General features: G+C 42.7%; 1 protein-coding gene and 1 pseudogene across 2 annotated transcripts in view; one reads left to right on the forward strand and one right to left on the reverse strand.

Moving 5' to 3' along the window:
• LOC311171210 (succinate dehydrogenase assembly factor 3, mitochondrial-like) lies at nt 1-378 on the reverse strand (the record flags this gene model as incomplete). Its single annotated transcript, XM_084233869.1, has 1 exon — nt 1-378. One exon carries the CDS (start codon nt 376-378, stop codon nt 1-3), a length of 378 nt encoding a protein of 125 aa, XP_084089995.1.
• A 133-nt stretch (nt 379-511) lies between these two features.
• Nucleotides 512-22,139, forward strand: part of LOC311171211 (17-beta-hydroxysteroid dehydrogenase 13-like) — a 47,069-nt pseudogene continuing 25,441 nt past the window's right edge. The window contains exons 1-2 of the transcript in view: nt 512-544; nt 6,632-6,890. The product of the transcript in view is annotated as a 17-beta-hydroxysteroid dehydrogenase 13-like (transcript). The remainder of the gene's footprint in view (nt 545-6,631; nt 6,891-22,139) is intronic.

Below are 22,139 nucleotides of genomic sequence, written 5' to 3' on the forward strand. Positions count from 1 at the left end.
CTAAACTTCTTTTTTCGTAGACTCAGTAATACTAAATTGCCTACTAGGTTTAGTGGCTTCTAGCATCAGCTCCTGCAACTGTCCAATTTGTTCATCACGAAAGTCATTAAGTTTTTCTTCTGCAAGGGTGGTTCCAAAAGAGGCTTTTTCAGTTGAACTTTGTCTGTTTTCATTAGCTTGTTGCCACACCATTGCTGCATATACCTCCCATTCCTGCAAGAAACGCTGGGCCTCGTCAGAAGCAACGGTCTTATGTCTCCTAAATTCGTCCTTCACGTACTGGTCGCCAAGGGCTTTGAGGTCCGGGGGCAGAACGTGGTGCAGCGCCAAGATGCGCCGGTATAAGGCCCGGACACGCAGGACGTGCCGGCTCGGCATAGCGTCGCGCTTGGAGAGCGCACCGCGCCTGCCCACATTTGGTTTTTAAAGGTCACTCAGACCACCATGTTCCACTCTTAGTTCCCAGCAAGCCCCCTCTCCCCATTCACAGTCAAGAAGGTTTATTCATAGCATGCTGGGAGTTGTAGCCCAAGGCATCCAAGATGTAGGGGGTGTGGAAGTGGGGTGGGGAAGATGGCAAGCATTTTCTTGGCCTCAGTGTGTGCTCTTCCCCAACCTCTGAGATACATCCTGGACCAACATGACCCGCTTCCTCTTTCAGTTCACTCCAGCCACATTTGCTCCTTGGTTGATGTTCTTCAACCTACTGGACATGTTCCCATCTCAATACATTACTGTCCCTCGCTAGAATGTTCCTTCTCCTGGTATCTGCCTGACTAGTTTCCTCTTTTTCCTTACGTCTCTTCATATATTCTCACCTCGTACCTCCAACTGCAATTGCCTATACAGCCATAACCGACAAGATTCCATTTCTCCCTCTACTCTCTGTTTTCTCCTTGGAATTTATGCTACAGAGCATTTCTTATCTTCTTGGCTTATTTTCTTTATTGTCTACATGACCCTTAAAGCAAACCTTACCTTCTTTATTGTCTACATTTCCCTTAGAGTAAAAGCTACTCCAGGGGAAGTGCTTTTTAATTTTGTTCACTGTTGTATCTCAGCGCCAGCACTCACTGAAACATACAAGGTACTTAATATAGGTTTATTAAATGCCTATTTAGTCTATTATTTTATCTACTCAATATCTCCTTTGCCATATTAAATGACAAAAATTCAACCAAGTTTATTTTAAAGGTCTTGTTGACTTTATTTGATGATTCATGAATCAGGCAGCATTCCATTTAGCAAGTGAAAGGTGCTGAAAAAAAATCATATAAAATGAGAGGTCATTATAGTTAGAAAGAGGGTAGGATAAGGCTATTAGCCATGCAAAAACAAAAAAGAAGGGCCTCCCTGGTGGCTCAAAGGGTTAAGTCTATCCGCAGCCACTGTATCACAGGTTTGATCCCCAGCCAGGGTGTTAAACCACATGGCACAGCAGACCTCTCCTGTCTTGCCTGTTGCTCCCCTCAGCAGTGTATTTCAGTCGATCTGCCTGTTATGATCCCCACTCTGTCTCTGGTAAATCCTCTCACCCTCCCGTACTTCTGGCCTATATCCCAGATCTTTTATGCATAAATAAATAAATCCTTAAAAACAACAAAAAAAGAAGAACAAACATTACTTCAGGCAAAGCTATCTTCTATTAGGAGAAGGTTGGGCAGGGAGAGTTGTATGAAGATTACCTCACTAACTGTGAGTGCTTAGTGGCGGGAGTGCTATGGTGACTACATCTGAGAGGGGAAATCCTATACTGACAGAACACTGATAAAGATGCAAAACAATGGTACAAAAAAAAAAAATACATTGCCCTCAGTAGAACTGATCAGGAAACTCCAGACAGATTGGTTTAAAATTTCACTTTTGGAAGAGATAACACTGCAATTGGTTAGGTATAAGTATTGGTGGGCCCAGCATGAAAGAATACATTTTGGACCTGTTTTTCTCTCTTTTGAACAACCACCACCCTCATTTGGTCCACCATTAGCTCTCACCTGGATTACTGAAAAGCTTTGTAGCTGATCTCCCTCCATCAGTTCTTGTCCTTTTTCCAGTGCATTCTCCATACTGCAGCTTTTCTAAATATAAAGATAGCAGTCCCCTGGTCTGAAACTTTCACCTGCCTTCTCTGGTCCTAAGACTCTGAGTGATTGCACCTCTGCTAAATTCTCTCTCCTCTCTACTTCACACTCTGGTCTTCAAGTCAGAACTTCCTATCATTGCATATACCTTTATTTCTCACCTTTCAGTGCCTGCACACACAGTTTCCTACACCTTTATCACTTCATCGTCTGTCTAAAACTGCTCCTAGTAGTTTCCATTTACAGCTCACCTCCCAGCCCCCACCCTTATCTTCAGAACTGGGTGATTTGCCCTTTCTGGGAGCTCCCAGAGCACCTATATTTAGGATTGTCAGAGCACTTTGTACCAGGTGGAGAGTAAAGAGGCAAAAGATTTCTGTTCTCCCAAGAAAACGGGTAGCCAGGAAATGGGGGTAATTGTTATAAATTAATTTGACATTAAGATATTATAGACAGGGTGGCAAATGGGGATGGGGTGGAGAAAAAGTTTCACTGAATATTTTTATGATGGGAAAAATGTATATTTGAAAGCTTAAGAGACATATGCTATAGGCAGGAAAAGATTGGAATTAATAGGGAAAGAAGAATAATTAGAGGAATAAGAAAAGAAAGGCTGAGAAGCAGACTGATGAGCACACACTAGACTTGTATATAGAATAAGGAGAAGGATTTTTTTTTAAGATTTATTTATTTATACAAGAACGGGGTACCAGCCAGATGCACGGGAGGGTGAGAGGACTCACCAGAGACAGAGTGGGGAGCAGAACAGGCAGACTGACGAAATACACTGCTCAGGGGAGCAGCAGACGAGACAGGAGAGGTCTGCCTCACCACGTGGGACCATCACCGGCTGGCCAGCATCGAACCCACACTGCAGAGGCTGCGGACAGCTTCACAGTGCGGCACTCAACCACCTGCGCCACCAGGGAGGCCCATAAGGAGAAGGATTTTATAAGCCAAAAATATGCTGACAGTCTCTATGAGATGTGAACTTAGGATTTGTTTGTTTGGATAGACAGGTTTCGGTGCCTCAAGGAGAAGTTTATATGACCTTTAAGGCTACCTAACACTGTTTTATCAATTTGGCAATACACAGAACCCTTGACAATGAACTAGTGAACCAGGAAAGAAAATAATTTTCATTTGAAGAGATTATTATGGTTTAGCTAAAATAACAGCGGATAAGCAATGTGTATAAATCCCACAGCTTCCTCATGTTATGGCCTCTATACAATGACTTAATGTTTACCTGTCTTTTCTCCATATCATACTCTTTATCCCCATAAATCACAATATATCAACTCTTCTGAGTCTTCTAGTGGGTGATAGGACAGACTCGCTCAGCACAGAAGAGAAAATCCAGCATAGATGACCCCTCTGCCAACAGTTCTCTTGCACGTCCTCTTTTTCCTAGTTATTCTGCCCTATCTTTTTCCTTTTCTCATTCTTATCACCTATGTAAAAATAATTCCATTTCTGAAATTGGCAGTCGGGGGTGGGCTCTCACTAGGGGCATTAATGAGAGGAAGGAAAAAAAGCACACAAAATTCAGAAGATATTTCAGTTCAGTAAGAATCCAAATGCTAGGGATGGTGTTAGTTTAGATGAGAAAATTTTCCCCAAAGCAACTCATCCTAAAATGTGATGTGAAAACAAATTAATGATCAACGTGAGGTGACTTCATTAAAGTCAGTAGGAAATAACTGTCCTAAAATGTGATCAGAATAAACTATGTTTACTTCTTATAGATATCTGTTGAAGTAAAGTCAATGATGTCATAAAGACATACAAACAAAAGTCTCCAAAATCTAAGGGAAAAAACACAGGACAGAGTCTATGCTTCTCTCTTTATTAAGAAAGTAGAACACTGTATTTGAGGAACATGAATAGTTTGACCAGTATAGAAAAAAATAAACAAATAGAAGGTAGTTTGTCAGGTAATCTCAGACTGAATGAAATGTCTCAGCACCCAAACAAATGATTTGGCCATAAATTTAGCAAAATAATTTTCACATCCTTAAACTTTCTTAATTTTTGGATGATACAAGTAATCCAGTTGACAAAAGCATTTAGATCCTGTTATAAATTTAAAAATTGCCTTTCAAAAGTATATCAGTAGCAATAATGATATGTCATCAGTATTAATTTAAAAAAAGGATATCAGTAGCATATGAATTTGGATGGTGAGGATCTCCAGTCTGGCCCACTCTGAGAAGTGTGAATATTGAAGTTACAGATGCTCAACCTGAGAACACATTCCTGACATTGCAGACCTGCATGAAATCTGATCTAATCCATCTATGTTAATATATTAACATTTATATGACTCCACTAAATATCCTTGCAAATTTGCATGCTGAAAGAAATGGTCAAGTATTTCTTTTTATAAGTACACTCAAGGGTCAAACCAATCCAATACTCTTTCCAATACAATATGGTATAACCTAGATCAACTCATTACTACTGATATGGGTTGAATTCAATACACAGAGCTGTCTGTGCATTGTGAGGTGTCTAATGGCTACCTTTCCTACTAGATGATAGTGGCATGTCCAAGTTATGAAAACCAAAACTTCACCAGACATGGCAAGATGTTCCCTGAGGAGTTGAGAACCAGCTGGTTGGCTGGTTTTACATAGCTGGCCTAGTTGGTCTAAGTTAAGAGTTAGGGCTCTACAATCAGACTTTCCTAGTTTGAATCCTCATCCTCTTACACATGGCATGACTTTTGGCAAGTTGCTTAACTATAAATCAGTTTCTTCATCTGCACAATGCAGATTTTAATCATATCAAATGTTTCTTGTGAGGTTTAAATAAGTTGGCATATAAAACCTTTAAATCAGCTCATGACATATATTAAGTGCTTAATAAATTTAAATTGTAACTATTATTATTATTTGATTTGTACACCCATTTTCCTTTTGCAAAGTAATTTCATATACATGCTCTCTCCTTTGATCTTTATTATTTTTTTAATTCTTTTTTAAAAATATTTATTTATTTATTTATATAAGCAGTGGGCAGTGGGTACAGTCAGAAGCACGGGAGGGTGAGAGGATTCACCAGAGCCAGAGCGGGGAGCAGAGCAGGCAGAAGGACGGAAGTACACTGCTGAGGGGAGCAGCGGGCGGCAGGAGAGGTCTGTGCGCCATGTGGGACCCTCCTCCAGTGGCTGGGGAGAAGCCAGGGATCGAACCGGCGTTGCAGAGGCTGCAGGCAGCTTCGCAACCCAGCGCTCAACCACTGCGCCACCTGGGAGGCCCTCTCCTTTGATCTTTAAAGCCCATTTGTGAATGGGTTTGTAGTGAAGGTTGAGCTTGTGACGTATGAGAAGGTCTATGTCACCTAAGCACATACGCTAGTTTTATCTCTACTTTCCAGATAAGGAAAGTGAAGCATAAACAAAGTAAATAAGATTGACTGAAATCACATTATTTTTTTAATTTTGGTAAAATTTGCATAACGTAAGGTTTACTATTTTAACCATATTTGTTTATGTATTTTATGTATTTTATTTATTTATTTTTAATGAAGTACTATTTTCTTACATCTTTGTTTATTTTTTGACAGTATAAGATTTCTCCCCTCAGGTGTGGTCACTGTAGCTCTCCCACCATCAAGGCACATAGTCCTCCACCAAAGTCCATTGTGCTCCACCCACCCTCCATGTACAGTCAGCGGCATTAAATACATTCACATTGTAATGCAGTCCTCAATCCATACATTTTCACCACCTCAAACTGAAACTTCATATTCATTTAATTCTGCATTTTCTCTCCCCCCTGTCGCTGGTAATCAGCATCCTACTTTCTGTCCCTGGTATTTGACTATTTTAGGTAACTAATATAGGTAAAATCATATAATGTCTGTCCTTTTGTGTCTGGCTTATTTCACTTAGCATGTTTTTAAGGTACATCCATGTTGTAGCATGTATCACAATTGCATTTTTTTAAACTAAATAATATTCCATTGCCTGTATACAAGTTTTGTTTATCCAACATGCATAGATGGATATTTAATTTCTTTCCATTTTTTGGCTATTGAAAGTCATACCACTTTTAAGTGGAAACTTCTGGCTCTTGGGCTAATGCTTTTTCTCAGATTATAACAGAGAGAACTGTTACAACCTATAGAGAACTCTATATAACCTACAATCTGTTCCTAACTCAAGAGATCTTCAGTGACATGGGCATCTCATGAAAAATTTAGCTAACTGAATTACTGATGCTGAGCTTTCATGAATAAATGAATCAAACAGCTAAGCTTTGTTGACTCACACTTTAAGTTTACTGAAAATATCTCTATTTTTCCCTTTTTCCCCATTTAAAAAAAACTGTTTACAAAAAGATAGCAAGAAACCATTAGCTGATGCAATATCTGTAGAATTATTTCTAAAGGTGAAGTTTCATGGTGAAACAGGGTAAAGAACTGTTTCCCATCTAATCAGGTACAGACTGTGCTTTCTCTTACTAGCAATTGGCATCACTACAAAAACTGGAGGTGTATCCAACCCATTAGAACACGTAGACAAAGACCGCCTGTAAACTCAGCTTACCTTTACCAATGCCTTCAACACCTGGAGCACAGCACAGCCCCTCCTAGAGAACCACGCAGATGACAGCTTTTTCCAAGGACTAGACAGGTCTGATCTAGAGGAGAAGACAAAGAGCAAAGCCACAAACACCATTTTGGATCTCCTTCTGCTTCTGACCACTATCATCTACTCCTACCTGGAGTCCTTAGTGAAGTTGTTCATTCCCCAAAGGAGAAAATCTGTGCCTGGGGAGATTGTTCTCATTACAGGAGCCGGCCATGGAATAGGCAGGCTGACTGCCTATGAATTTGAAAAGCAGAAAAGCAGACTGGTTCTGTGGGATTTTTTTTTTTTAAGATTGATTGATTGATTGATTGATTGATTTATACAAGCACTGGGTACAGTCAGAAGCGCGGGAGGGTAAGAGAATTCACCAGAGCCACAGCAGGGAGCAGAATAGGGAGAGGGACCGAGCAACACTGCTAAGGGGAGAAGCGGGCGTGGCAGGAGATGTCTGCGCCCCATGTGGGACCCTCACCGGTGGCCAGGGATCGAACCGGCACTGCAGAGGCTGTGGGCAGCTTCGCAGCCCAGCGCTCACCAGGGAGTACCTGGTTCTGTGGGATATTAATATGGTGATGAATTTACTTTCTTTTCTTTTTTTTTTTTTTAAAGATTAATTTATTTGTGCATACAAGAGCTGGGGTATAGGCCAGAGATGTGGGGGGGGGGGTGAGAGGATTCACCAGAGACAGAGTGGGGAACAGAACAGGCAAACTGACTGAAATATGCTGCTGAGGAGAGCAGCAGATGAGACAGGAGAGGTCGCTTCACCATGTGGGTCTCTCTCTGGCCAGCCAGGGATCGAACTCATGCTGCAGAGGCTGTGGATTGCTTCGTAGTGCAGTGCTTACCCCTTGCGCCACCAGGGAGGCCCCTGTTTATTTTTCTTTTAAAGTCACAAAGTAAGGCACATGTTTTAAAAATTACCTGATAGGGGAGGGATGAGTCTTAGCATCTGCTAACTTTCATATTTTTCTTTTTTAAAGATTGATGACTAAATTCCCTGGAGCCTTATCATGTGCATGAGAATGGTTTGGTGAACAAAACTGACACCTAAGCAGAAGTCTTTTTGTCGAGATTTGCAGGTTGATACACAGACTCAGAAGCCAGGATATTTCCAAACTGTTTAAAGTCTATTTCCTTGTCTGAGTTGGGAATGGGAATACTACCTCATGGGCTGGTTAAGAACAGAGGTTAGCAGGGCCTCCCTGGCGGCACAGCAGGTTGAGTGCAGCATTGTGGAGCTGTCTGCACCCTCTGCATTGTGGGTTCAAATCCAGGCCGGCCAGGGAGATACCCACATGACGCAGCAGACCTCTCCTGTATCGCCCGCTGCTCACCTCAGCAGTGACTTTGGTCTATCTGTCTATTCTTTTTTTTTTTTTTTGAAGATTTATTTATTTTTATACAAGAGCTGGGGTACAGGCCAGAGGCCTGGGAGGGTGAGAGGATTCACCAGAGGCAGAGCAGGGAGCAGAACAGGCAGATGACCAAAATACACTGCTGAGGAGAGCAGCAGGCGCAACAGGAGAGGACTGCCGCACCATGTGGGATTACAGGAGCTGGCCATGGAATAGGCAGACTGACTGCCTATGAATTTGCAAAGTGGAAAAGCAGACTGGTTCTGTGGGATTTTTTTTTTTTTAATATGAAAAAATGTTCAACATCACTTGTAATCAGGGAAATGCAAATCAAAACTACCATGAGATACCATCTTACACCAGTGAGAATGGCACATATTAAAAAAACTAGCAACAACAAATGCTGGCGAGGGTGTGGAGAAAAAGGAACTCTTCTGCACTGCTGGTGGGAGTGCAAACTGGTCCAACCACTATGGAGAGCTGTGTGGAGATTTCTGGACCTACTAAACATAGAGCTTCCATATGATCCAGCAATTCCACTCCTAGGGATTTACCCAAAGGACACAGAAACATCAATTCCAAAGAACACCTGCACCCCTATGTTTATAGCAGCACTGTTTACAATAGCTAAACTTTGGAAACAGCCCAAATGCCCAAAAATAGATGACTGGATCAAGAAGATGTGGCACATATATACCATGGAATATTACTCAGCATTTAAAAAAGATAAACACATGCAATTTGCAGCAACATGGATGGCGCTGGAAGGGATCATGCTCAGCGAAATAAGCCAAAAAGAAAAAGAAAAATACCGGATGGTCTCACTCATAGCGGGAATCTAGAAAACTTAAATAAGGGACCAGGAAAATGAATCACTATAAGAAAGTGAAAATCAAAATCAACAAAAATCTATGAACCAGAGACACTTTTTGGGGGGTGGGGGCCGGGAGGGAGGGATTGGGGTCAGAATGGGGCATTTGCAATTGTATGGGGGAATATAAAAATAAAATTTATTATTTAAAAAAATAAAATAAAATAAAATAAATAAAAGCTATAAAAAAAAAAGAGATTTATTTATTTATTTATTTATACAAGCGGGTGGGAATCACCTGCGGGTGGGAATCAAACCTGCACTGCAGAGGCTGTGGACAGTAACACAGTGTGGTGCTCAACCTGCTGTGCCACCTGGGAGGCCCTGTCTGTCTATTCAGTTCCCCACTCTATCTCTGGTGAATCCTCTCAACCTCCCACGCCTGTGGCCTGTACCCCAATTCTTGTATAAATAAATAAATCTTAAAAAAAAGAACAGGGGATAGCAATTTATAACTATTGGGACCAAACCTGGTCCATGGGTAGCCTGGAATAATCTTTTTTTGAAGGGAAAGGAGATATCATTTATTGAACAATCATTACACACCAAATAGACAGTCTTGCAAAATAGTGTTCTTGAACTGAGTTCACAAATGAGAACACTGAGACACAGCCTGGAATATTTTTACATTTTAAAGAGTTGTCAATACTTGGGGCTTCCGCAGTGGCGCAGCGGTTGAGCACTGGGTTGCGAAGCTGCCCACAGCTTCTGCAGTGCTGGTTTGATCCCCGCCTGCCGGCAAGGGTCCCACATGACACGCAGACCTCTCCTGCCACCCGCTGGCCCCTCAGCAGTGCACTTCGTCAGTCTGCCTGTTCTGCTCTCCCCTCTGGCTCTGGTGAATTCTCTCACCCTCCCGTGTTTCTGACTGTACCAGTGCTTGTATAAATAAATAAATAAATCTTAAAAAAAAAAAGAGTTGGCAACACAAAGATCAAAAAAACTAAGAATATGCAACAGAAATTTCCCCTCACACACCATCCTAAAATATTTACTATCAGGCTCTTTGAAAAGAAAGTTTGCTGACTCTTGGGCAAGAGGATTAAATGAGTGAATATTTTTTTTAAAAGATTTGTTTAATTTATTTATGCATACAAGAGCTGGTGTGTAGGCCAGAGGTGTGGGGTGGGAGTAAGAGGATCACCAGGGACAGAGGAACAGAACAGGCAGATCTACTGAAATACACTGCCGAGGGGAGCATTGGTCGGGGCAGGAGAGTTCTGCTGTGCCAAGTGGATCAGATCCTTGGCTGGGATCGAACTGGTGCTGCAGTATCTGCCAATACCTTCATTATACTGAGCCTTAACCCCTTGTGCCACCTGGGAGGCTCCCGAAACGAGTGAAAATTTTTAATGCTAAGAACAATGTTTATCTATATAAATATTAGTTATATTCATAAAATCTACAGTCAGTGAATCAGGCTTTCTCTTGGGCATTCATATTTTTCTTGTATTGTTAGTTGTAAAACTAAATTAACTTATCAAAATAAAACTAAAGTTACAGAAAATTTTTATTTTCCCTAAACTTATTAATTCCAGTAAGACCATGAGAATATATACATAAAAATATTTTTTTAAAGATTTATTTATTTATACAAGCACTGGGTACAGTCAGAAGCATGGGAGGGTGAGAGAATTCACCAGAGCCAGAGCGGGAAGCAGAACAGGCAGAAGGACCGAAGTACACTGCCGAGGGGAGCAGCAGGCATGGCAGGAGAGGTCTGCGTGCCATGTGGGATCGTCCCCTGCAGCCGGGGATCAAACCAGCGCTGCAGAGGCTGTGGGCAGCTTCGCAGCCCAGCGCTCACCAGGGAGTACCTGGTTCTGTGGGATATTAATATGGTGATGAATTTACTTTCTTTTCTTTTTTTTTTTTTAAAGATTAATTTATTTGTGCATACAAGAGCTGGGGTATAGGCCAGAGATGTGGGGGGGGGGTGAGAGGATTCACCAGAGACAGAGTGGGGAACAGAACAGGCAAACTGACTGAAATATGCTGCTGAGGAGAGCAGCAGATCAGACAGGAGAGGTCGCTTCACCATGTGGGTCTCTCTCTGGCCAGCCAGGGATCGAACTCATGCTGCAGAGGCTGTGGATTGCTTCGTAGTGCAGTGCTTACCCCTTGCGCCACCAGGGAGGCCCCTGTTTATTTTTCTTTTAAAGTCACAAAGTAAGGCACATGTTTTAAAAATTACCTGATAGGGGAGGGATGAGTCTTAGCATCTGCTAACTTTCATATTTTTCTTTTTTAAAGATTGATGACTAAATTCCCTGGAGCCTTATCATGTGCATGAGAATGGTTTGGTGAACAAAACTGACACCTAAGCAGAAGTCTTTTTGTCGAGATTTGCAGGTTGATACACAGACTCAGAAGCCAGGATATTTCCAAACTGTTTAAAGTCTATTTCCTTGTCTGAGTTGGGAATGGGAATACTACCTCATGGGCTGGTTAAGAACAGAGGTTAGCAGGGCCTCCCTGGCGGCACAGCAGGTTGAGTGCAGCATTGTGGAGCTGTCTGCACCCTCTGCATTGTGGGTTCAAATCCAGGCCGGCCAGGGAGATACCCACATGACGCAGCAGACCTCTCCTGTATCGCCCGCTGCTCACCTCAGCAGTGACTTTGGTCTATCTGTCTATTCTTTTTTTTTTTTTTTGAAGATTTATTTATTTTTATACAAGAGCTGGGGTACAGGCCAGAGGCCTGGGAGGGTGAGAGGATTCACCAGAGGCAGAGCAGGGAGCAGAACAGGCAGATGACCAAAATACACTGCTGAGGAGAGCAGCAGGCGCAACAGGAGAGGACTGCCGCACCATGTGGGATTACAGGAGCTGGCCATGGAATAGGCAGACTGACTGCCTATGAATTTGCAAAGTGGAAAAGCAGACTGGTTCTGTGGGATTTTTTTTTTTAATATGAAAAAATGTTCAACATCACTTGTAATCAGGGAAATGCAAATCAAAACTACCATGAGATACCATCTTACACCAGTGAGAATGGCACATATTAAAAAAACTAGCAACAACAAATGCTGGCGAGGGTGTGGAGAAAAAGGAACTCTTCTGCACTGCTGGTGGGAGTGCAAACTGGTCCAACCACTATGGAGAGCTGTGTGGAGATTTCTGGACCTACTAAACATAGAGCTTCCATATGATCCAGCAATTCCACTCCTAGGGATTTACCCAAAGGACACAGAAACATCAATTCCAAAGAACACCTGCACCCCTATGTTTATAGCAGCACTGTTTACAATAGCTAAACTTTGGAAACAGCCCAAATGCCCAAAAATAGATGACTGGATCAAGAAGATGTGGCACATATATACCATGGAATATTACTCAGCATTTAAAAAAGATAAACACATGCAATTTGCAGCAACATGGATGGCGCTGGAAGGGATCATGCTCAGCGAAATAAGCCAAAAAGAAAAAGAAAAATACCGGATGGTCTCACTCATAGCGGGAATCTAGAAAACTTAAATAAGGGACCAGGAAAATGAATCACTATAAGAAAGTGAAAATCAAAATCAACAAAAATCTATGAACCAGAGACACTTTTTGGGGGGTGGGGGCCGGGAGGGAGGGATTGGGGTCAGAATGGGGCATTTGCAATTGTATGGGGGAATATAAAAATAAAATTTATTATTTAAAAAAATAAAATAAAATAAATAAAAGCTATAAAAAAAAGAGATTTATTTATTTATTTATTTATTTATTTATTTATTTATTTATACAAGCGGGTGGGAATCACCTGCGGGTGGGAATCAAACCTGCACTGCAGAGGCTGTGGACAGTAACACAGTGGTGTGCTCAACCTGCTGTGCCACCTGGGAGGCCCTGTCTGTCTATTCAGTTCCCCACTCTATCTCTGGTGAATCCTCTCAACCTCCCACGCCTGTGGCCTGTACCCCAATTCTTGTATAAATAAATAAACCTTAAAAAAAAGAACAGGGGATAGCAATTTATAACTATTGGGACCAAACCTGGTCCATGGGTAGCCTGGAATAATCTTTTTTTGAAGGGAAAGGAGATATCATTTATTGAACAATCATTACACACCAAATAGACAGTCTTGCAAAATAGTGTTCTTGAACTGAGTTCACAAATGAGAACACTGAGACACAGCCTGGAATATTTTTACATTTTAAAGAGTTGTCAATACTTGGGGCTTCCGCAGTGGCGCAGCGGTTGAGCACTGGGTTGCGAAGCTGCCCACAGCTTCTGCAGTGCTGGTTTGATCCCCGCCTGCCGGCAAGGGTCCCACATGACACGCAGACCTCTCCTGCCACCCGCTGGCCCCTCAGCAGTGCACTTCGTCAGTCTGCCTGTTCTTCTCTCCCCTCTGGCTCTGGTGAATTCTCTCACCCTCCCGTGTTTCTGACTGTACCAGTGCTTGTATAAATAAATAAATAAATCTTAAAAAAAAAAAGAGTTGGCAACACAAAGATCAAAAAAACTAAGAATATGCAACAGAAATTTCCCCTCACACACCATCCTAAAATATTTACTATCAGGCTCTTTGAAAAGAAAGTTTGCTGACTCTTGGGCAAGAGGATTAAATGAGTGAATATTTTTTTCAAAAGATTTATTTAATTTATTTATGCATACAAGAGCTGGTGTGTAGGCCAGAGGTGTGGGGTGGGAGTAAGAGGATCACCAGGGACAGAGGAACAGAACAGGCAGATCTACTGAAATACACTGCCGAGGGGAGCATTGGTCGGGACAGGAGAGTTCTGCTGTGCCAAGTGGATCAGATCCTTGGCTGGGATCGAACTGGTGCTGCAGTATCTGCCAATACCTTCATTATACTGAGCCTTAACCCCTTGTGCCACCTGGGAGGCTCCCGAAACGAGTGAAAATTTTTAATGCTAAGAACAATGTTTATCTATATAAATATTAGTTATATTCATAAAATCTACAGTCAGTGAATCAGGCTTTCTCTTGGGCATTCATATTTTTCTTGTATTGTTAGTTGTAAAACTAAATTAACTTATCAAAATAAAACTAAAGTTACAGAAAATTTTTATTTTCCCTAAACTTATTAATTCCAGTAAGACCATGAGAATATATACATAAAAATATTTTTTTAAAGATTTATTTATTTATACAAGCACTGGGTACAGTCAGAAGCATGGGAGGGTGAGAGAATTCACCAGAGCCAGAGCGGGAAGCAGAACAGGCAGAAGGACCGAAGTACACTGCCGAGGGGAGCAGCAGGCATGGCAGGAGAGGTCTGCGTGCCATGTGGGATCGTCCCCTGCAGCCGGGGTTCAAACCAGCGCTGCAGAGGCTGTAGGCTGCTTCGCAGCCCAGCGCTCACCAGGGAGTACCTGGTTCTGTGGGATATTAATATGGTGATGAATTTACTTTCTTTTCTTTTTTTTTTTTTAAAGATTAATTTATTTGTGCATACAAGAGCTGGGGTATAGGCCAGAGATGTGGGGGGGGGGGGTGAGAGGATTCACCAGAGACAGAGTGGGGAACAGAACAGGCAAACTGACTGAAATATGCTGCTGAGGAGAGCAGCAGATCAGACAGGAGAGGTCGCTTCACCATGTGGGTCTCTCTCTGGCCAGCCAGGGATCGAACTCATGCTGCAGAGGCTGTGGATTGCTTCGTAGTGCAGTGCTTACCCCTTGCGCCACCAGGGAGGCCCCTGTTTATTTTTCTTTTAAAGTCACAAAGTAAGGCACATGTTTTAAAAATTACCTGATAGGGGAGGGATGAGTCTTAGCATCTGCTAACTTTCATATTTTTCTTTTTTAAAGATTGATGACTAAATTCCCTGGAGCCTTATCATGTGCATGAGAATGGTTTGGTGAACAAAACTGACACCTAAGCAGAAGTCTTTTTGTCGAGATTTGCAGGTTGATACACAGACTCAGAAGCCAGGATATTTCCAAACTGTTTAAAGTCTATTTCCTTGTCTGAGTTGGGAATGGGAATACTACCTCATGGGCTGGTTAAGAACAGAGGTTAGCAGGGCCTCCCTGGCGGCACAGCAGGTTGAGTGCAGCATTGTGGAGCTGTCTGCACCCTCTGCATTGTGGGTTCAAATCCAGGCCGGCCAGGGAGATACCCACATGACGCAGCAGACCTCTCCTGTATCGCCCGCTGCTCACCTCAGCAGTGACTTTGGTCTATCTGTCTATTCTTTTTTTTTTTTTTTGAAGATTTATTTATTTTTATACAAGAGCTGGGGTACAGGCCAGAGGCCTGGGAGGGTGAGAGGATTCACCAGAGGCAGAGCAGGGAGCAGAACAGGCAGATGACCAAAATACACTGCTGAGGAGAGCAGCAGGCGCAACAGGAGAGGACTGCCGCACCATGTGGGATTACAGGAGCTGGCCATGGAATAGGCAGACTGACTGCCTATGAATTTGCAAAGTGGAAAAGCAGACTGGTTCTGTGGGATTTTTTTTTTTTAATATGAAAAAATGTTCAACATCACTTGTAATCAGGGAAATGCAAATCAAAACTACCATGAGATACCATCTTACACCAGTGAGAATGGCACATATTAAAAAAACTAGCAACAACAAATGCTGGCGAGGGTGTGGAGAAAAAGGAACTCTTCTGCACTGCTGGTGGGAGTGCAAACTGGTCCAACCACTATGGAGAGCTGTGTGGAGATTTCTGGACCTACTAAACATAGAGCTTCCATATGATCCAGCAATTCCACTCCTAGGGATTTACCCAAAGGACACAGAAACATCAATTCCAAAGAACACCTGCACCCCTATGTTTATAGCAGCACTGTTTACAATAGCTAAACTTTGGAAACAGCCCAAATGCCCAAAAATAGATGACTGGATCAAGAAGATGTGGCACATATATACCATGGAATATTACTCAGCATTTAAAAAAGATAAACACATGCAATTTGCAGCAACATGGATGGCGCTGGAAGGGATCATGCTCAGCGAAATAAGCCAAAAAGAAAAAGAAAAATACCGGATGGTCTCACTCATAGCGGGAATCTAGAAAACTTAAATAAGGGACCAGGAAAATGAATCACTATAAGAAAGTGAAAATCAAAATCAACAAAAATCTATGAACCAGAGACACTTTTTGGGGGGTGGGGGCCGGGAGGGAGGGATTGGGGTCAGAATGGGGCATTTGCAATTGTATGGGGGAATATAAAAATAAAATTTATTATTTAAAAAAATAAAATAAAATAAAATAAATAAAAGCTATAAAAAAAAAAGAGATTTATTTATTTATTTATTTATTTATTTATTTATACAAGCGGGTGGGAATCACCTGCGGGTGGGAATCAAACCTGCACTGCAGAGGCTGTGGACAGTAACACAGTGGTGGTGCTCAACCTGCTGTGCCACCTGGGAGGCCCTGTCTGTCTATTCAGTTCCCCACTCTATCTCTGGTGAATCCTCTCAACCTCCCACGCCTGTGGCCTGTACCCCAATTCTTGTATAAATAAATAAATCTTAAAAAAAAGAACAGGGGATAGCAATTTAAAGAGTTGTCAATACTTGGGGCTTCCGCAGTGGCGCAGCGGTTGAGCACTGGGTTGCGAAGCTGCCCACAGCTTCTGCAGTGCTGGTTTGATCCCCGCCTGCCGGCAAGGGTCCCACATGACACGCAGACCTCTCCTGCCACCCGCTGGCCCCTCAGCAGTGCACTTCGTCAGTCTGCCTGTTCTGCTCTCCCCTCTGGCTCTGGTGAATTCTCTCACCCTCCCGTGTTTCTGACTGTACCAGTGCTTGTATAAATAAATAAATAAATCTTAAAAAAAAAAAGAGTTGGCAACACAAAGATCAAAAAAACTAAGAATATGCAACAGAAATTTCCCCTCACACACCATCCTAAAATATTTACTATCAGGCTCTTTGAAAAGAAAGTTTGCTGACTCTTGGGCAAGAGGATTAAATGAGTGAATATTTTTTTTAAAAGATTTGTTTAATTTATTTATGCATACAAGAGCTGGTGTGTAGGCCAGAGGTGTGGGGTGGGAGTAAGAGGATCACCAGGGACAGAGGAACAGAACAGGCAGATCTACTGAAATACACTGCCGAGGGGAGCATTGGTCGGGGCAGGAGAGTTCTGCTGTGCCAAGTGGATCAGATGCTTGGCTGGGATCGAACTGGTGCTGCAGTATCTGCCAATACCTTCATTATACTGAGCCTTAACCCCTTGTGCCACCTGGGAGGCTCCCGAAACGAGTGAAAATTTTTAATGCTAAGAACAATGTTTATCTATATAAATATTAGTTATATTCATAAAATCTACAGTCAGTGAATCAGGCTTTCTCTTGGGCATTCATATTTTTCTTGTATTGTTAGTTGTAAAACTAAATTAACTTATCAAAATAAAACTAAAGTTACAGAAAATTTTTATTTTCCCTAAACTTATTAATTCCAGTAAGACCATGAGAATATATACATAAAAATATTTTTTTAAAGATTTATTTATTTATACAAGCACTGGGTACAGTCAGAAGCATGGGAGGGTGAGAGAATTCACCAGAGCCAGAGCGGGAAGCAGAACAGGCAGAAGGACCGAAGTACACTGCCGAGGGGAGCAGCAGGCATGGCAGGAGAGGTCTGCGTGCCATGTGGGATCGTCCCCTGCAGCCGGGGTTCAAACCAGCGCTGCAGAGGCTGTAGGCTGCTTCGCAGCCCAGCGCTCACCAGGGAGTACCTGGTTCTGTGGGATATTAATATGGTGATGAATTTACTTTCTTTTCTTTTTTTTTTTTTAAAGATTAATTTATTTGTGCATACAAGAGCTGGGGTATAGGCCAGAGATGTGGGGGGGGGGGTGAGAGGATTCACCAGAGACAGAGTGGGGAACAGAACAGGCAAACTGACTGAAATATGCTGCTGAGGAGAGCAGCAGATGAGACAGGAGAGGTCGCTTCACCATGTGGGTCTCTCTCTGGCCAGCCAGGGATCGAACTCATGCTGCAGAGGCTGTGGATTGCTTCGTAGTGCAGTGCTTACCCCTTGCGCCACCAGGGAGGCCCCTGTTTATTTTTCTTTTAAAGTCACAAAGTAAGGCACATGTTTTAAAAATTACCTGATAGGGGAGGGATGAGTCTTAGCATCTGCTAACTTTCATATTTTTCTTTTTTAAAGATTGATGACTAAATTCCCTGGAGCCTTATCATGTGCATGAGAATGGTTTGGTGAACAAAACTGACACCTAAGCAGAAGTCTTTTTGTCGAGATTTGCAGGTTGATACACAGACTCAGAAGCCAGGATATTTCCAAACTGTTTAAAGTCTATTTCCTTGTCTGAGTTGGGAATGGGAATACTACCTCATGGGCTGGTTAAGAACAGAGGTTAGCAGGGCCTCCCTGGCGGCACAGCAGGTTGAGTGCAGCATTGTGGAGCTGTCTGCACCCTCTGCATTGTGGGTTCAAATCCAGGCCGGCCAGGGAGATACCCACATGACGCAGCAGACCTCTCCTGTATCGCCCGCTGCTCACCTCAGCAGTGACTTTGGTCTATCTGTCTATTCTTTTTTTTTTTTTTTGAAGATTTATTTATTTTTATACAAGAGCTGGGGTACAGGCCAGAGGCCTGGGAGGGTGAGAGGATTCACCAGAGGCAGAGCAGGGAGCAGAACAGGCAGATGACCAAAATACACTGCTGAGGAGAGCAGCAGGCGCAACAGGAGAGGACTGCCGCACCATGTGGGATTACAGGAGCTGGCCATGGAATAGGCAGACTGACTGCCTATGAATTTGCAAAGTGGAAAAGCAGACTGGTTCTGTGGGATTTTTTTTTTTTTAATATGAAAAAATGTTCAACATCACTTGTAATCAGGGAAATGCAAATCAAAACTACCATGAGATACCATCTTACACCAGTGAGAATGGCACATATTAAAAAAACTAGCAACAACAAATGCTGGCGAGGGTGTGGAGAAAAAGGAACTCTTCTGCACTGCTGGTGGGAGTGCAAACTGGTCCAACCACTATGGAGAGCTGTGTGGAGATTTCTGGACCTACTAAACATAGAGCTTCCATATGATCCAGCAATTCCACTCCTAGGGATTTACCCAAAGGACACAGAAACATCAATTCCAAAGAACACCTGCACCCCTATGTTTATAGCAGCACTGTTTACAATAGCTAAACTTTGGAAACAGCCCAAATGCCCAAAAATAGATGACTGGATCAAGAAGATGTGGCACATATATACCATGGAATATTACTCAGCATTTAAAAAAGATAAACACATGCAATTTGCAGCAACATGGATGGCGCTGGAAGGGATCATGCTCAGCGAAATAAGCCAAAAAGAAAAAGAAAAATACCGGATGGTCTCACTCATAGCGGGAATCTAGAAAACTTAAATAAGGGACCAGGAAAATGAATCACTATAAGAAAGTGAAAATCAAAATCAACAAAAATCTATGAACCAGAGACACTTTTTGGGGGGTGGGGGCCGGGAGGGAGGGATTGGGGTCAGAATGGGGCATTTGCAATTGTATGGGGGAATATAAAAATAAAATTTATTATTTAAAAAAATAAAATAAAATAAAATAAATAAAAGCTATAAAAAAAAGAGAGATTTATTTATTTATTTATTTATACAAGCGGGTGGGAATCACCTGCGGGTGGGAATCAAACCTGCACTGCAGAGGCTGTGGACAGTAACACAGTGTGGTGCTCAACCTGCTGTGCCACCTGGGAGGCCCTGTCTGTCTATTCAGTTCCCCACTCTATCTCTGGTGAATCCTCTCAACCTCCCACGCCTGTGGCCTGTACCCCAATTCTTGTATAAATAAATAAATCTTAAAAAAAAGAACAGGGGATAGCAATTTATAACTATTGGGACCAAACCTGGTCCATGGGTAGCCTGGAATAATCTTTTTTTGAAGGGAAAGGAGATATCATTTATTGAACAATCATTACACACCAAATAGACAGTCTTGCAAAATAGTGTTCTTGAACTGAGTTCACAAATGAGAACACTGAGACACAGCCTGGAATACTTTTACATTTTAAAGAGTTGTCAATACTTGGGGCTTCCGCAGTGGCGCAGCGGTTGAGCACTGGGTTGCGAAGCTGCCCACAGCTTCTGCAGTGCTGGTTTGATCCCCGCCTGCCGGCAAGGGTCCCACATGACACGCAGACCTCTCCTGCCACCCGCTGGCCCCTCAGCAGTGCACTTCGTCAGTCTGCCTGTTCTGCTCTCCCCTCTGGCTCTGGTGAATTCTCTCACCCTCCCGTGTTTCTGACTGTACCAGTGCTTGTATAAATAAATAAATAAATCTTAAAAAAAAAAAGAGTTGGCAACACAAAGATCAAAAAAACTAAGAATATGCAACAGAAATTTCCCCTCACACACCATCCTAAAATATTTACTATCAGGCTCTTTGAAAAGAAACTTTGCTGACTCTTGGGCAAGAGGATTAAATGAGTGAATTTTTTTTTTTAAAGATTTATTTAATTTATTTATGCATACAAGAGCTGGTGTGTAGGCCAGAGGTGTGGGGTGGGAGTAAGAGGATCACCAGGGACAGAGGAACAGAACAGGCAGATCTACTGAAATACACTGCCGAGGGGAGCATTGGTCGGGACAGGAGAGTTCTGCTGTGCCAAGTGGATCAGATCCTTGGCTGGGATCGAACTGGTGCTGCAGTATCTGCCAATACCTTCATTATACTGAGCCTTAACCCCCTTGTGCCACCTGGGAGGCTCCCGAAACGAGTGAAAATTTTTAATGCTAAGAACAATGTTTATCTATATAAATATTAGTTATATTCATAAAATCTACAGTCAGTGAATCAGGCTTTCTCTTGGGCATTCATATTTTTCTTGTATTGTTAGTTGTAAAACTAAATTAACTTATCAAAATAAAACTAAAGTTACAGAAAATTTTTATTTTCCCTAAACTTATTAATTCCAGTAAGACCATGAGAATATATACATAAAAATATTTTTTTAAAGATTTATTTATTTATACAAGCACTGGGTACAGTCAGAAGCATGGGAGGGTGAGAGAATTCACCAGAGCCAGAGCGGGAAGCAGAACAGGCAGAAGGACCGAAGTACACTGCCAAGGGGAGCAGCAGGCATGGCAGGAGAGGTCTGCGTGCCATGTGGGATCGTCCCCTGCAGCCGGGGATCAAACCAGCGCTGCAGAGGCTGTGGGCAGCTTCGCAGCCCAGCGCTCACCAGGGAGTACCTGGTTCTGTGGGATATTAATATGGTGATGAATTTACTTTCTTTTCTTTTTTTTTTTTTAAAGATTAATTTATTTGTGCATACAAGAGCTGGGGTATAGGCCAGAGATGTGGGGGGGGGGGGTGAGAGGATTCACCAGAGACAGAGTGGGGAACAGAACAGGCAAACTGACTGAAATATGCTGCTGAGGAGAGCAGCAGATGAGACAGGAGAGGTCGCTTCACCATGTGGGTCTCTCTCTGGCCAGCCAGGGATCGAACTCATGCTGCAGAGGCTGTGGATTGCTTCGTAGTGCAGTGCTTACCCCTTGCGCCACCAGGGAGGCCCCTGTTTATTTTTCTTTTAAAGTCACAAAGTAAGGCACATGTTTTAAAAATTACCTGATAGGGGAGGGATGAGTCTTAGCATCTGCTAACTTTCATATTTTTCTTTTTTAAAGATTGATGACTAAATTCCCTGGAGCCTTATCATGTGCATGAGAATGGTTTGGTGAACAAAACTGACACCTAAGCAGAAGTCTTTTTGTCGAGATTTGCAGGTTGATACACAGACTCAGAAGCCAGGATATTTCCAAACTGTTTAAAGTCTATTTCCTTGTCTGAGTTGGGAATGGGAATACTACCTCATGGGCTGGTTAAGAACAGAGGTTAGCAGGGCCTCCCTGGCGGCACAGCAGGTTGAGTGCAGCATTGTGGAGCTGTCTGCACCCTCTGCATTGTGGGTTCAAATCCAGGCCGGCCAGGGAGATACCCACATGACGCAGCAGACCTCTCCTGTATCGCCCGCTGCTCACCTCAGCAGTGACTTTGGTCTATCTGTCTATTCTTTTTTTTTTTTTTTGAAGATTTATTTATTTTTATACAAGAGCTGGGGTACAGGCCAGAGGCCTGGGAGGGTGAGAGGATTCACCAGAGGCAGAGCAGGGAGCAGAACAGGCAGATGACCAAAATACACTGCTGAGGAGAGCAGCAGGCGCAACAGGAGAGGACTGCCGCACCATGTGGGATTACAGGAGCTGGCCATGGAATAGGCAGACTGACTGCCTATGAATTTGCAAAGTGGAAAAGCAGA

Source organism: Talpa europaea (assembly GCF_964194135.1).
Source record: "Talpa europaea genome assembly, chromosome: 5".
Lineage (NCBI taxonomy): Eukaryota > Metazoa > Chordata > Mammalia > Eulipotyphla > Talpidae > Talpa > Talpa europaea.